This window comes from Ctenopharyngodon idella, chromosome 7 (genome assembly GCF_019924925.1).
Source record: "Ctenopharyngodon idella isolate HZGC_01 chromosome 7, HZGC01, whole genome shotgun sequence".
Lineage (NCBI taxonomy): Eukaryota > Metazoa > Chordata > Actinopteri > Cypriniformes > Xenocyprididae > Ctenopharyngodon > Ctenopharyngodon idella.
In genome coordinates this window covers 47,224,055-47,240,692 of record NC_067226.1, presented here as the reverse complement: position 1 = coordinate 47,240,692, position 16,638 = coordinate 47,224,055, and the positions used below count along the sequence as shown (strand labels likewise).

The following is a 16,638-nucleotide window of genomic DNA, read 5'->3' as shown; positions in this document are numbered from 1 at the left end:
CCGTTTTATGTATGTGTATTAGGTATTTGAGCAAAAAAACATAATTTTTTAAAACTGTATTGTTGTTATTTCATTGTATAGACCTACATGTATTGTTATCATTCCTAACATATCTAAAATGCTAAACGAAAGCTAAGGCCAACGTTTCTACTTGATGACATTCATATCACTAAAACAAGACATTCTTCATTCAAGTCTCTTATGAAAACAAAAATAATATTTTAAATAAATACTGTGCCCTTATTTATAATCGCACCTAATTTAAAAAGCTAAAATAGATATTGGTGTGCCTTTTAAAATACAAAGCTCTTTGATACAAAGAGCCCGGTAAATAAAGGTTCCGCTTCGCTTGGATTTCCACACGGATTCATTCAAACGGCGCACCGTCTCCAGTATAACTTTTGGTAAGAAGCGCATTATTCTACATGTATGTTTGAGGAAAGCATTATAGTTCTGTTATGATTTTATGCGTAGCAACCTCAGAAAAAATTATAAAGAATAATCTTTCGAGCAGGGAGTCTTCTGAAGCCTAAGAAATGGGGAATAGCATGTTGTGTGTGGACGGAACTGTTGTTTTGAGATTTATTTTTATTATACTCGGGTTCCCTAGTGCTGTTTTTTGAAAATTAATGAATGAACAAATGAATAATAACTTAAGTTTGAACTTTAAGTTTAATAATAATAATAATAATACTAATAAGTTCGGGCACATTTTATTTCAATAGTCCACTTTAGACATTCTACTGACTATAAGTAACTTTGCAACTACATGTCAACTTATTCTACTAATCCTAGCCCTAATTTAACAGTCTACTAATACTTTAATGACTGCTAGTTGACATGTAGTTGCAAAGTTACTTATAGTTAGAGTAGAAAGTCTGAAGTGGACTATCAAAATCAACAACAACAAAAAAACTGTTATTTTTAATCATTGTTTTTATTTATATGGACTGTATATTAATATTTGCTTTTTTGTTTTATTTTCCCAAGTTTAGACAGATGTTGGCAGTCCTACGCTATGCTGTTCTTACACACAGGGTCTTTCTGGAGCTGCTCTTCAGTATCGCCTCACTGTAAGAATGGCAGAAGAACCCTGAAGTGGCTGCTGGGAAATGTAGTGCAAAGAGCCAACCTCAAAATCTCCTCAGCTGTCGGGAGAGTCGCTCCTGTTTTCTCCAGAGCTTCTGCATACGGAGACAATGTGGCCATTACGGATCACAGCGGGAGCCACACGTACAGCTCCCTCTACAAAAACAGCAAAAGCCTGGCGGGACTCATTACCAAAGCGCTCGCCTGTCAATCAGGAGACCTGCAGGGCAAGCGTATCTCATTCCTGTGCGCCAACGACGCATCCTACACTGTGGCGCAGTGGGCGTCCTGGATGTGCGGCGGCATAGCTGTGCCCCTCTACAGGAAGCATCCTCCGAATGAGCTGGAATATGTCATCTCAGACTCCCAGAGCTCGCTGCTGGTAGCCGGACAGCCTTTTACGGATACCCTTGAGCCCTTGGCCCAGAAACTAGGGCTGCCCTGCCTACAGCTTCCCACCACGTCCAGCCTAGATGCTCTACAGTTGGAGGAGGTGCAGATGCTGCCCGAGGAGAACGTCTCAGACTGGGCAGAGAGGCCAGCCATGCTCATCTACACCAGCGGCACCACGGGTCGACCCAAAGGAGCGCTGCACACCCACAGCAGCCTGCAGGCCATGGTGAATGAGTGTTTATGCTGAAAACATGAAAATGTTGTCGACCTTGAATTGCGATGTTGACCTCCTGTGATGCAGGGTTATTATGGTTAACTAAAACTATTAAAAACTAGGGCTGTCGATTTAATGCACCCGCCCCGCACCAGACCTACGTAGGTCATCTTACATTTCATAAAGTTGATTGATGACGAACATGAAGCAGGGCAACAACTCACTGTGTGATGAAGCCTATACAATGCAGTTATAAGCCCCTAAAATTCAAGATATGAGGGCAAAAATGCCCCTGAATTGCTGTTTTTGTCCCATATAGCACGAGTGCAAATGTGATATTGGTTTTATAAAACAGTTCAATAAATAAGAAGTTAATACTGTGTTATATTTTAGACACAATATTGTCTGTTTTTGCTCAGTTTTGCCAACGAAAATAATAGTTTCTGAATGAATCTGCGTTTTAAACGAATTAATCGGGTGAACCAATGAATCAGCCGTTTGAACGAATCGAATGAATAAATGACTCAATGATTTACTCATTAAGACATTTACTGCCACCTACTGGCAGTTTTAGTTTCTTATTTAGAGTATCATTTCATTAAAAAAAATTTGATTTCCATATTAATAAAAATGTGTAATAAATTCTATGTTAAATCAAATATATATATATATATATTTCTAAGGCTACTTTTTATAATGTCTGATGCTTTTCTCATTTAACACAATAATGACTTTAAATTTGATGTGCGATAAATTTGCGATTAATTAATTGCCATGTCCTGTTATTAATTCTATAAAAAATTTTAATCGCTCGACAGCCATTTTAAAAACATTTCTGTTAATTAAAAAAATTAAAAAGCTGAAATAAAATAAAATGATAAATATTAGTTAAAAACTGAAAATAAACAAAAATTAGTGTAACACTTTATTTTAGTGTCCGTTACACGTTACATGTATTTACTATAGTAATAACAGTAAACTATGTATAGTTACATGCAGCTAACCCTAAACCAAACCCTAACTCTAATTATATAGCAAGTACATGTTGTTAATTAATATTACTCAGTAATTAAATGTATAATTAAACTGTAACAAGGACACCGACCGCTTAACTGTGCTTTTTTTATTGCCTTTTTTTCCTATCGCATATTTTAGTAATCATCATAAATTAGGTATCATTTAAACGCTTAAATACTCAAAATGTATCCTGTGAGAAACGTTTTGAAATCAGCCATTGGGTTACCATGGAAACAGTACTATAAAAAAATTTTGCAGGCTCTTCCCACTAGTGGGCGGTGTCATGTTTCATAATACAAAATTTATTTTAACTATTTTATAATCAACAATTTTTCTAGTCTAAACGCATATCGTTGGAAAGGTCTGAGACTCAAGGTTCCATATCTGGTGACTGTTTTGTGACAGAAATGATATTGTGACAGAAATGTATTAATTTGTGACAGAAGAATGCATCAATAGAATGTGTGTGTCACCCGGTGGCTATTTTCGGTATTGCGGCTAAAAAAATTCTCATAGGATCTTAATTTTTTTTTGTGATATTAACTTCAAATTTGAAACTAAAATTGGAATGGCACAGATAAACTATATCGTTGGAATCAAATTTACTTTCATTTTTTCCAGCTTTTGAATGATAAAAACATTGACAGCCAATCAGAATCCATAACATGCCTACAATGAAACACCCCTAAAAGGGATAGTCCACCCAAAAATGAAAATTCCGTCTTTCTGAAATGCAAAAGAAGATACTTTAAAGAATGTAGGTATACCAAACAGCTTTGGTTACCTTTGACTTCCAGTGTATGGACAAAAATACAATGGAAGTCAATGTTTTCTTACCGACATTCTTCAAAATATCTTCTGTTGTGTTCTGCAGAAGAAAGAAATGCATACCGGTTTGAAACGAAGTGAGTAAATGATGACAGAATTTTCATTTTTGGGTGAACTATCCCTTTAAAATGACTGTAACACAAAGCCTCTAATAGGCATGTGTTCTGGAGATATTCATTATTGATGATTAATAGAGTCAAATGAGGAGGTCAGGAGTTTCACCTGCTCAGATATTGGGAACAATTGAGTATTTACAGCTCTAGGAGGCGATTCAGGAATGAGACCCCTCCCTTTCCTGATGTCATTGTGTTCTTTAACTTTTGTTCCACTTCGCCTCTCTGAATAATCATTCTGATTATTTAATTTCATGTTTTTTCCATCAAAAATTGACCTGCATTTCCGATAGGGTGGAAAATTAGATCGAGAGCCTCTTCGGACAAGCTTAAATGTTTTTAATTTTATTATTTATTTACTTTTTATGATATAATTAATACATTTATTTTTCAAAAGCTATAAAATTTTATCGACAGTAGTGGCCAAAAGGGATGTCCGGCCTAGGAAAATTAACATCTTCACACTTTATTCAAATATTATTAAAAATTTATGACAGATTTTGTAAGCATGTTGTGTAGTTGTGCTTGGAGTCGATTGTTTTATTTGTGATAATAACACAATGAAACATGACAAATTGTGCAACATCACTTTTGTCATATAAAGAAATTATGAACACATGCAAAAACAAGAGAGAACCAACAAAATATTAATAACTGATTATGTTGTAATCAATGTTTGCTTTTTTTCTGTGAGCTTTTTGTTTTTCCTATACATTTTCTATATTAAAATAGCCTTTTTTGCGTATTAAAATTGCCTTTTTTGCCAAATAATTTTGTCAGATAAATAGCTTAACCAAGTTTAATGTTTTGTTCTCCCCTCATATTTAAAATATTTAAAAATATAAAATGTTTTCCTCATATTTTGAAGGTTTAATCAAACTTGTAGGGTCATTTAAAAACAAATAATCCCTCCAGATGTCACTTTTGAACACTACTGTATGTTCATTTTAAATTATATATCATTTTATATTATTAATACATCTTTTTTTTTTTCATTTTAAAATAATAATTGTATTATTAAATAATGAAATAATGGCTTAATTTAATATTAAATGAAGATAGTACTGTCCATAGCTAGAAATTTGGATAGAAAAACCATGAATAATGAATACTTTTTGTGATTAATCTGTTCAAAAGTGACGGTTTGCTGGCAGAATATACGTAATGACTGGCTAATATGACGGCTAAGATAAGACAAAATAAATAGAGGCTCTTTCTTTACTTCTGTTCAGTATCTGTTCCTCATCTAAAATGTGTATTTGATGTTATATTCTGTTGCGATGTCCCACAATCATGCAAAACAAAAGAAGAAATAATATGAAATACATATTAGGAACTGTAAATGTCAAACAGGTGCATTTTAATCAAAGATTTATTATAGGTAATTGACACAAACCTGATGAATAACACCAAAAGCAGCAGTATTGTGGTTAAGTGTAGACCTAGTTTCAACCTAATTCAGGTCTGCGTGATGGTGAGCGCATACACCAGCCCAGCTGTACGTGGTCAATAATCATGTTCATGCCACAGCACAATGACAACTGAAGAATCGCTTGTGGGCGTCATTCAGTCCATTTGAACTCAAACAGCTCATATTAATTCACATCGCTGATTTAAAGGTTTTGAGCACAATAGCTTTGGCCTGCTTCTGGGATTGTCCCATGCTTCAAACGTGTGGACCATGAAAACATTCACATGCACCTGTAGGTCAAAATCAGTTTTTCTTGTCTTGTAGATTCAGGGTTTGGTCTCCGAGTGGGCCTGGAGTAGAGATGATGTCATCCTGCACACGCTGCCCCTCCACCATGTGCATGGCATCGTCAACAAGCTGATGTGTCCACTCTGGGTGGGAGCGACCTGCGTCATGCTGCCAGAGTTCAGCGCTCAGAAGGTACAGTTCTCCCACTAACCACATCATTACCACACTTCATTCATATAAAACTGTTTACTTGCCATACTTAAAGTGTCTGAAAATCATTGCATGACCAATCAAAACAAGTGCACTTTTCCAGCTAAGTATTTCACCACAAGAAAGTTTTGGTCCCACTTTATATAAGGTAACCTTAGGCCACGTGCCCACCAAAGGCCAGTGTAGTTTTTCAATGGGAGCGCCACGTATTTAAAAATGAGGCGCTGAGAGTCTATTTCACGCTGAGCGTTTGCCATTTTTTTTCCGGACGGCAAGAGCTGAAAAATATTCAACTTTGAGTAAATCGCTGCACTCATCGTTGTCAATTTTTTCCCAGCCGCCCAATCACTGTGGAGGAGGGGCGGAACTAATACCACAGCGACCAACCATCACATCCTGTGGGTGTTGATACTGTTTCCTATGCAATGACGTTAGCCAATCATAACTGTCCATTACCTGACAATCAAGGCTTGACATTAACTTTTTTGTTCACCAGTCACTGTGGCTAGTGGTTTTCCAAAGTTACTAGCCACTCAGCATTTTCACTGGCCACAATTTTGACATCGATACCATGGGGAAAAACTGCCATATAGATATCTTTAATATTATCTCATAATTTGGCAGCAGGTTTATTAGGCTGCTGTCACTTTAAGACCTGACGCACGGATCCATTATACTGTTACACATGCGTTTTCTTTCTCAACTGTTTACGTTTACTTACAGTTTTTCTCAATCGATTTGACACTTTGCTGTTCAGTGATCTGAACACTTTGTAATTGTCCTAAATAGAAAATTTTCATTCATTTCACACAAATTGTGAATCATTTCCTCAAAATACTACACACAAAATTCTCAGATGTTTTCATAATAGTTCATACATCCAACCAAAACTTTAATAAATCAGGAAAAAACGATCACGGCTATTTTTATTGACTTTACACAAATCACAAACATTTATGTACCATTTGTCCAAAAAGCAAACAAAACTCTGGAATTTGTCATATTATCAAATGCACATGGTGTGTTTTCAGTTGGCCCCAAAACTGTTTGGTTAGTAATACACACAACAACGGAAATGCGTTTTTTTTCCACAGGAAATCTGTTTACACATTTATCGCAATTGCATAATGTAACAGGGAAAGTATGAAAGGGAAAGTATAGTTAGAGCAAGAAAAGAATAAGAATATGCAAGAGAAGGGGAAAATAAAGAGGTGTAAGTGTAAAGGTGGTGGTGTAGGTAGAGGAAGAGGTGTAATGAGAAGGAAAGGAAGAGTGGAACAGATAGAGGGAGATCATATATGAGGAGAGAGAAGGATGAAAAAAAGGAGGAGAGGAGAAGAGCTGAGTATAGTGGAAGACACTGGTGTAGTGGAAAGAGCAGGATATAGGGGTCTAAAACACCCCAAATGGTGTTTCATTTATAAGAAATTCAAAACAAAATACTTTGGCATAATGTTATGTTTGAATATACATATAAACAAATTTTATAAATATCTGTAGTTTTAAACCAGTTGAGATAATTGAAAATTTTTGCACAGCAATTTATATTCTTAAATGTCAGGGTGGCACAACTGCAAATGTGGCTGTTTTATATGAATTGACAAGGTAATAACGTTAAACCTGATACTGTAATGCAACATCCAGAGGAAATCAATAGATCACTGTGGCCGAGTGAAAAGGTTTGTAGATATCTCTCAATTACTGATAAAAACTGTTAATTTCAAGTATAGGTAGGATTGGTACACTTTCCATGCCAGGTGGTACAATGATATAATATATATTTACGAATATTTGGTTGTATCACCTGACAAAAAACACTTTGAAATGTTATGTAACAACGGAAACTTGTTTAAACACATTGTTCATGACTCAAAAATATGCATTACATCAGTTTTGAAAAGATTTTTTAAAAATGCCGTTTTTGACGCTTTATTTGCTGAATGATCCATATAACAAAACCTGTTGGAAAAACATTACAATAAAGGTGTGTTTTCATCAGTGTATTTGTACATCTACAGCTGAAAGTGTTCTAAAATCATTAGAGAATACACTTTAGTTTTGATGTTAGTATTTACTTTCAATAAATGCATTACTAGAAAAAAATGCAGTGCTTTATTTTGCAGTAAAGTTGGACTGTTTGGCTGAGATAAGAGTGTGTTTAGATCGCTGTGTTAACTGTTTTGAGAGCAGTAACACCAACAATATTCAAATGAAACAAGTGAGTGAGGGGAGGCGGGTTTGTGTGTCAACTCGCTGTCAGAGAGATGAGAGAGCAAGAAAGCGCAGCTGGTATCGTATTGGAAGTATTGGAAGTGTTTCAGATATTTCACTATCGAAAAATCGATATTTTTGACAACACTACATTGCACTTCATTTATTATTTGAGATACCCTTTTAAAAGGCTACAATTTTACAAAAGGAAAAATGTATATATTATATATAAAATTCAACCCGCCAAAGTGGCTAGTAGGAGTGACTGCGTTACACACCACTGCTGAAATACACTCGCATTTGGCGGGTCGGTGCGTGTTTATGTCAAGCCCTGCTGACAAGCCTTAAAGGAGCCGCGCCCTTAAAAACTGATTATTTCATGTCGGCGACAATAGCCTCGTGGGCAGCGCCGGCATATGGCGCAGTTGCGCATTGAGCGTCACGAGTTCGAGTCCCAGCTTGTGGACCTTTCCCGATCCCGTCCCCCTCCATCTCTCTCCAACTTCACTTCCTGTCATCTTACTGTCCTGTCATAATAAAGGCAAAAACGGCAAAAATAAATCTTTAAAAAACAAAAATAAAAAAATAAAAAAACAGACCATTTCAGACAGAGGGTCAGAATGAAGCTTGAAAATTATAATTTTTGTTTTTGGTGCAAAAGACTTTATTAACATTATAAGGAACATATTAATATAATAAAAAATCCATGCCATGACCCCTTTAAGTTGTAAATAACCCATATTATTCAATAAAGCCATATCATTTGTTCCATCATGCATTCACAGCAGAACTTTCTTAGAGCAACAAAACGGGTTTGCAGAAGTTGTGCTGCAAGCGTCAGTGAGTCGGGGCGTCTGCCGGCTCCCCTGGGGAGGAACTCATGAGACCTGCACAATGAAGTTGTGTGTAGCGGGGTGGAGGAGGGCGCTGATCACCCTTGTCGGGTACTTGTCAGAGGGATGCGCTAATTGTAGCTGTGTTGTTGCGTGCCAGCGCTGCAGGCGTCAATACCAGGACTCAAGAACTGACAGGCACTGGCTCAAACCCCTGTGTGTGTGTGTGTGTGTGTGTGTGTGTGTGTGTGTGTGTGTGTGTGTGTGTGTGTGTGAAAGACACTCCGGACTGTCACCGTGAGCGCGGAGTTTACGTGATGGATTGCCCAGTGTAGCTTTGTATCTGGCCACGCCAACTTTCGGTAAGGGCTTTAGAAGCAGATCAATGGATGGCGTGACATTGAGGAATGATCCGCGTTTTGTAAAGGGAGGGGGTTTACGGCAGCGAGCGAGTGAGCGGAAGGGCTTTAAGGTCCAGGAGAATTTAATGGGAGTCAAGGATCTGATTGACAAGAAAGGACACAACAGGGAAAAAAGACATTCAGGACAAACAAGAAAGTTACGTTCTCTGTTTTCCGCAGATATGACCTTGAACACACATGTTAAAAAACAAACGCCTTCTTTGAGGGATCAAACGCTTTCTTCACCACAAGGGTTTTATTATTTACAACATGCGGTTCAGTAATTTTTAATGAAGCAGAAAAATCAATATTTGAGCCACCATTACTTCGGCTTTGGAGTTGTTTGAGTGATGAGCGCTCATCTCAGTTCTGGTGGGAGCAAAACATACGTGTAGATGAATTTATTGTGGTATGAATGCATTAGACAGCCTGCAGTCAGAGACTCTACCATTATTAATGATGGGATGTAAAAGGTTATCCATCATGTGATGGTGCAGGGCGGGTGTTTTCTGCATGTATGTTGCTCATTATTGGATTTCAGAGTGCGTGTGTTTGTGTGAGATTTGGCATGTGCAGTTATACAGATAAATGCTTTTAAAGAAAAACCGTGTTGTGAAATCAAAATTGGAGTTTTGTAGCTTTCAGTCTGTTAGCTCTGAGACAACCATATGCTGGTGTACTTTTAAACGTTGACAACAAAAATCTTTGTTTTAGCAGACACATTTTAAAGGTATTTTTAAATTTTAGATAATGGATGAAAAATCAATTCAAGTCAGTTGACTCAGGGTGTATTACTTTTTTTCCCAATACAACTAGCCAAAGCCACAGATCATGGTTTTGCCTGATTAATGTGTAAACTAAAGACTTTTTGCTATAATAAATGGACAAGTCTTTTCATACATGTCCTACCCCATCTTATTTCTTAATAAGATGTACATGAACACGGATGCATGATATTGGATTTTTGCCGATATCCGATATGCCGATATTTTTCTACTTCTTTTGGCCGATGCCAATACACATTTTTCACTTTGTTTGGAAACAACACCTGTCCAAGAATTATAAATTAAGTTATTTTCATTGTGCCTTTTGATAAAAATTATATATCGGCAAGGCATATCGGCAAACTTTTTTCATATCGGCTGATGCCGATTATTATATTTTAAGCCTTTATCGGCCAATTCCAATGTCATGCCTCTTTAAGGTCCAGGGGCCTCATTTATAACCGTTGCGTACGCACAAAACTGGCACTGAAAGAGGCGTATGCCAGTTCCTACGCATACGTTGTGATTTATAAAAACAAACTTGACGAGAAAATTTGCGCACCTCCACGCAAACTCTGACCCATGCGTACGAACATTTTGGAGACAGAGCAGTTTGGCAACAGCGATGGTGAGCTGAGGGACTGACGGCAGCTGAAGGAAAACCACTTTAAATCCTCATTATGAGTCCTAATCATAAATACAGTGCATGTTCACAATAACAGTTTAAATAAAAGAATGATGGAAACACATTTACATTAATATTACAATTTTACTAATGGCAGTAAGCACTGAAATTACATTATGCAGTCATTATGCAGAAGTTAAACAAAAATGATATGAATTTAGATAGTAGATGTGCTTCATTCGATCACTTTTCTTGTGACACGCTGTTTTAATGAGCTAGGAGCACAATAATTCCTCTTTGAACTAGGTGTTATGACAAAATATTTTAGCGAGAACAATGATCAGTAATGCACACTTAACTTCGATATTATGGAAGACACTGCTGGATTCGGTGGTCGAACGGTCCGTTGTCCAGTTTGAATAGGTCCAATGATAATAGCTTACTGTACAACCACAGCTGCACGGAGGTGTTCATGTCGTGTGAAGGCATCTTCAAACAATTACCACTGTATTTGAAGGATACAATTTGAGGAAAATGGTAAGACAATGTAATGTATATTGCACAAATGGCATTTATAGTCCATATCTAATATTTTCTAATGTCTTGTACCTTTGACGGTGTTAACCATGGTGTCACGTGGATGGGAACGTGCATGGAAATGATATGCAGATGAGGTTATGCATAGTAAAACTAGGCGTTGTAAGCTCCATATATGGTGATTTCGGGGAGGAGACAGAGTGGAGATGCATGTATGCACAATCTTCCGCTGACTTGGATTTATAAAGGGATTTGTGCGCAGGTTCTGCCGTACGCATGGTTTTATAAATCTGATTTTTTTTGTGCGTACGCAGAATCTAGCTTTTGCGCGTACGTACACTTTTAGGATGATATCTACGCAAAGTTTTATAAATGAGGCCCCTGGAGATTTTAATAGGAGTCAAGGATATGATTGACAAGAAAGGTCTGGAGAGGAGACAACAGGGGAAAAAAAGACACTCAGGACAACAAGAAAGTTACATTCTGTTTTCCGCCAATACGACCTTGAACACGCATGTTAAAACGCCTTCTTTGATGGATCAAATGCTTTCTTCACCACAAGGGTTTTATTATATACAACATGTGGTTCAGTAATTTTTAATGAAGTAGAAAGACATGAACACAGTAGGGATGCACGATATTGGATTTTTTCCGATATGCCGATATTTTTCGACTTCTTTTGGCCGATGCAGATACCGATATACATATATTTTTTTCTCTTTGTTTGGAAACAACACCTGTCCAAGAATTAAAATTTAAGTTATTTTCATCATCCATTTGATAAAATTATATATCGACAAGGCATATCGGCATAATTTTTTCATATCGTCTGATGCCGATTATAATATTTTAGGCCTTTATCGGCTGATTCTGATGTTGTGCCGATAATATCTTGTATCCCTACAACACAAGAAAGTTTGTCAAACTAATACATTGTTTTATTGCATTTTATTTAAACTATTGTAGTGTGCAGCATTTAACAGGGAAATTTTGAAAGAATAGCCTACTGCACCTGTCAAAATGCACCATTTCACTGCCTATGCAGTTTGCAATGAGCTTGACTTGACCTTCAGTACCACAATGCAAAGTACTTGACTTGACCTTTCATTTTCAGTGTGATGAATGAATGTAAGTGAATGCACGTAATTGCACATTACTAAAGGTGTGTTTCACCATCTTTTTAGTCATTATTTGATCGGCAAAAGTTTTTTTTCTTTACGTAAAAGATGTGATTAATCAATAAAACGCATGGCAACCGTATGGTAAAAAGTTGTGAAATTTGGCACACAGATAGAGGACAGTCTAAGATGTTACCATATAAAATTTGGAGTCTCTAACTCAAACCCTTTAGCGCCACCAACAGCTCAAATTGTCACTCATATTTTTGTTAATAACTTTTAAATCGTTAGGGCAAAATTCTTTTTTCCTCTGATTCCCTGGCTCATGCAAACATCATTTTTTTAACTCCTCCCAGGCCAAATGAATTTGGCTCAGATCATCCACAGACCATGCTGGCAAAACGTTATTGAAAGCTTTTTGATAGACCAAACCATTCTCTTATAGCATTTAAACAAAATTGTAACTATCATGCCAAAGTTGACCTGAGGTTAAATCTCCGCAACTCGAAACTTATTATATATCATAGCCAGGGTACCTGATGAGTTTCACAACACCTCTTTTTGCTTATAACTCTTCAGTAGTTTTGCCTAAAATCTTAAAATTTTCCTAAAATCCAAAACTTTTTGATATTTAAAACCGTTTTCATATAAATCAAAGTTGCCATAAAAGGTTTCTATGCAATATCTTGGCAATGCTGCTGCCTGTTGCACTGAAACTTGATATGTTAAATCGTGACCCTGACATGCCTCCATAGCTACTCATTTTGCATCTATTATCCTTGGCCCATTTTTTCTGCTTGCAGCTATATTTAATTTTTCATTTGTTTCATGAACTTTGGCCATTTTGTTATATTTTTCTGTAGTCCCACAAATTAATTGGCTGAAGTCTGCAAAACTGTTTGACAAATCAACATTAATTTGATAGATTATTGTCAAGAATGTCTCCAGACAAAACGTGCCAGATTTGATGAACAGCCTAAGTTTACCCACGTACACTGTATGCTTTGAAATATATAATATTGAAGTATATTTCAATATATGGGGGCTAATGTAATGAAAAATAGAAACCAGAGGAACTTGGGTACCAGAGTGGAGAGGAGGAGGTGTGGTGATGAGAGATGGGTTTTTGATGATAAAAGAAGTGTCACTCTCTGTGTGTGTGTGTGTGTTAGTGGGGGGGTTGATGGAGAGAGTGCGAGACAGCAGGAATGATAAGAGCATGGAGGTACTGAAGCAGGAAATAATGAAATGGAGAGAGAGAGAGGGCGGGGGGAGATGTGTGCCTCCCAGGGGGGACAGAGCCAAGGAGAATCTGTCGTTCACCTTCAATTAATTCACGCGTTTCTCCCACTGTGTTCTAAAGGTGCAGCCAGGCGTGCGAGACTGTGTGTGTGTGAGAGATGAAAAAGAAAGAATTGTTATATTGTATCTTTTATGTGTGAATCGTACACATTTATGTTTGATCATTCATTCTACCTCCTCTCATTCCCATGTGCTTGCATGTCATGCAATGAAAGTAAGAGTGAGTGAGTAAAGTTAGAAGCTGTGTAATTGATTTGTGTGTTTATATGGGCAGTTATGCATCTGTTTCCGTCTGACAGACCGGGATGAGTGTGGGTGTGAGGTTGGGATGAGGTCTGCCGTCCTTCACTATGCTTCACGCAACACATTCATCAAAAGCAGAGAAACGCTGTAAAAGCCCAGTGTGTCCTGCGCAGTCTTCGCTCTGACCTCAATAGTAGCTCTACAGGGAATCTCAACTGTTTCTCTTCTGCTGTGAATCACACTGACCTTTACAAATCTATACTCGCTTTTTCCTTTTTTAACAACATTCCTCCAGTCGACAACCTTTCCCCCCAAGCTTATAGACAAATAGCACTAGGGATGCACGATAAGTGACTTAATCGGTATCTGTAGTGTTGTAATTAACAGCAACTTTCTGATTAGTCCAATACTGGAAGCAGATATATCAAGGCTGTTTTTTTAATCCAGTTTAAAGATTATGCCAGGTCTTAAAAGTGTCTTTTTTCTACTCACCATGTCTTGATGTCTGATTTCACCTAGTGTGAACCAAGGTGGTCTATAATAGCTGCAGAAAATATCTTTTAGTATTGCCATTCATCTGCAACATCCTGCAGTCTTTTCTCAGTTCTGGAGACAATGTTTTTTGCTAATTAGTTTGACCTCCAACAGTATATTTATATCGACATTTACACTTTTCAACTTAATTGGTTATAATATTCATTTTCAAGTGAGAATGTATAGCTTAACAATAGGGGTGTAACGGTACACAAACATGATGGTTCGGTACGTACCTTGGTATTGAAGTCACGGTTCGGTACAGCAGGAGAGAGAAAACTAAACATAAAATTGCTTCTTTTTTCTTCTTTTTGTATTAAACAGTGGTTTATTAAACAAATGATGTCTCTCTCTTTAAATAAATTCATTTATAATTAATATTTTCTTAAGGATAAAAAAATCTATCTCAGCTAATGCTGTAAACTATATACAGGAGCTCTTTCTTGCACATTACTATAATATTAAAGGTTACAATTAACAACAGAGCCCAAACTATTACATTCAGTTGCTATTTATTTTTAGATATAATAATCAACACTCAAAAAACAAACAAACATGTAAATTGCACTTAAAGCAGGTTTTGCATTAACTTCTAAATGTAATTATAAAATTGTTACTCCAATTCATTTTTGAAATATAATCATTTACGCAGTAACTGTCATAACTTGTTTTCATGACAAATTTATTTAAACATATATTAAATAATTAAGACATTACTAACAGGTAAAGTAAATATAATGAATATATAAGCTAATACAGTGCATATATTGAGTGAAGTGCTCCCTCTAGAGTTCATTTCTCTAGTGAACTAACATGCTGTGGACACTAAATGACTTGCCTGAGGTAAATGTAATGCTACATGAGATATTATTCTCAAGCTGTTTTTTCCGTTGTTGTCTTTCCGCGGTTGAAATGCTTGTTGAGAGATTACACGTAAACATATCTATGCATAGATCGGCTATTCTTCTTCTGTGCTTTTTCCTGTTGTGGCTGTGAAGACAGAAACACACCAAGCCGATGGTCGGGCAATTTTTGTTCGTCGGCCGACTAAGTTTTCTCACTGTGTTCTGCACCGTCGGCTGAAGTTGGTCCTCGTCAGCTTTTTTCAGCCAATTCGACATGTTGGTTCAGCGTCAGAGCTCGTCAGTCCGTCGGGCCATCTGATCATTCTGATTGGCTGTTCAGCTACTGCCACCTGCTGGTACGGAAAGGCATTTCATCTTAGGCAGGCGCAGAACGGACATGCTACTTGGCCGTTGGCTGTCGAGCGTCGGTTTGGTGTGTCAGGGCAACATTGGACCCAGGCGCTGCCGATGTGAGCCAACCCCGCAGTCTGCTTTCATCACCACTAGTTCGTCGCCGTCGGCTTGGTGTGTTCCTGCCTTTAGTAAACAGTGTTGAATTACCATGAGCGCCCCCTTCTGGATTGGAGTGTGGATCGCCTGTGACTGACTGAATTCGTCGTCTGACTATATGCACTGAACCGGGGCGAATACATGTACACCCCCTGTCTTTACACCCCTACTGTACAATAAAAATAAAATTGTTTTTTGATCATTTAGATTTAAAATTTAGCATTAATATAATGACTACAAGATTATCATGGCCAAAAGAATTTACAATAATACAAAATAATTTATCTGCAGCCTATAAATAGTCCACACAACCACTGGTTTGCATGATAATTCTTTTGTTTTCAATCATATTTTATAGTATAGCATATTTTTATTGTTTTTAATACATATTGCCTACATTTAACAAATATTAGAAGTAAAAATTGAGCAATTAGAAGTAATTCAAGTGTAATCGACCAGTCTCTGTTGTCCTGTTTCCACCGTAATGCCGCTGGATCTCGTGCCGGAGATGGCTCGCGTTCGGCGGGGGAACTGATAACTTCAGACCGCCACCTGCGTTTCACTCGTAGCCGAAAAATTCTGTGACTGACTCCATAACCTATCCATAAATAATCAGTGTACAATTCTGAGAATGTGTTTTAATATCCTAAGTATTTATATTCTGTATCTTTTTTATTAAAATCATAAAATTTTATGCAAGACATCAGGCGTTTCCATCACGCGAAAAGACCGATGTGACACTCGTTTAGGCGACTCACATCACGCCCCTGTATGTTTCTTTGCATAAAATTAAATGATATACAGGAACAATAATGAATTTTTAGATAAAATGAAATGTTCCCAAACCTGTATTTAAACCGAAGACATGCACCAATTTGACGGAGCTGCACTTCTCTCTCTCCTGAAGAGGTCGCATAAAACCCACGATAAATAACTCAACCCCTGGGTTATGTCTGACCCAGGATCTGGGTAACGCAAAAACACTGGAAAAATAACCCAAAAAAATGACCCAAAAGGCTAAACCCAGGTCTTGGATAGAAAAAAAATAACCCAAGATTTTTTAGAGTGTAACCAGTCAAACTTTACAATGACAAAGCATAAAAATTATTATTGGTTAATAAATTGGCCAACATTTTGATATCACTTCATACC

General features: G+C 37.1%; 1 protein-coding gene across 2 annotated transcripts in view; it reads left to right on the top strand.

The window, feature by feature from the left end:
• The first annotated feature begins 339 nt into the window (after positions 1-339).
• Positions 340-16,638, top strand: part of acsf3 (acyl-CoA synthetase family member 3) — a 54,061-nt gene continuing 37,762 nt past the window's right edge. Inside the window, exons 1-3 of one of the 2 annotated variants that reach the window (XM_051901125.1) lie at positions 340-404; positions 996-1,708; positions 5,390-5,545. In XM_051901125.1, the coding sequence (XP_051757085.1) occupies positions 1,019-1,708; positions 5,390-5,545 (846 nt within the window). In that variant the 5' untranslated portion in view covers positions 340-404; positions 996-1,018. Of the gene's footprint in view, positions 405-990; positions 1,709-5,389; positions 5,546-16,638 lie in introns of both variants that reach the window. The other variant, XM_051901126.1, reaches the window with a different exon arrangement.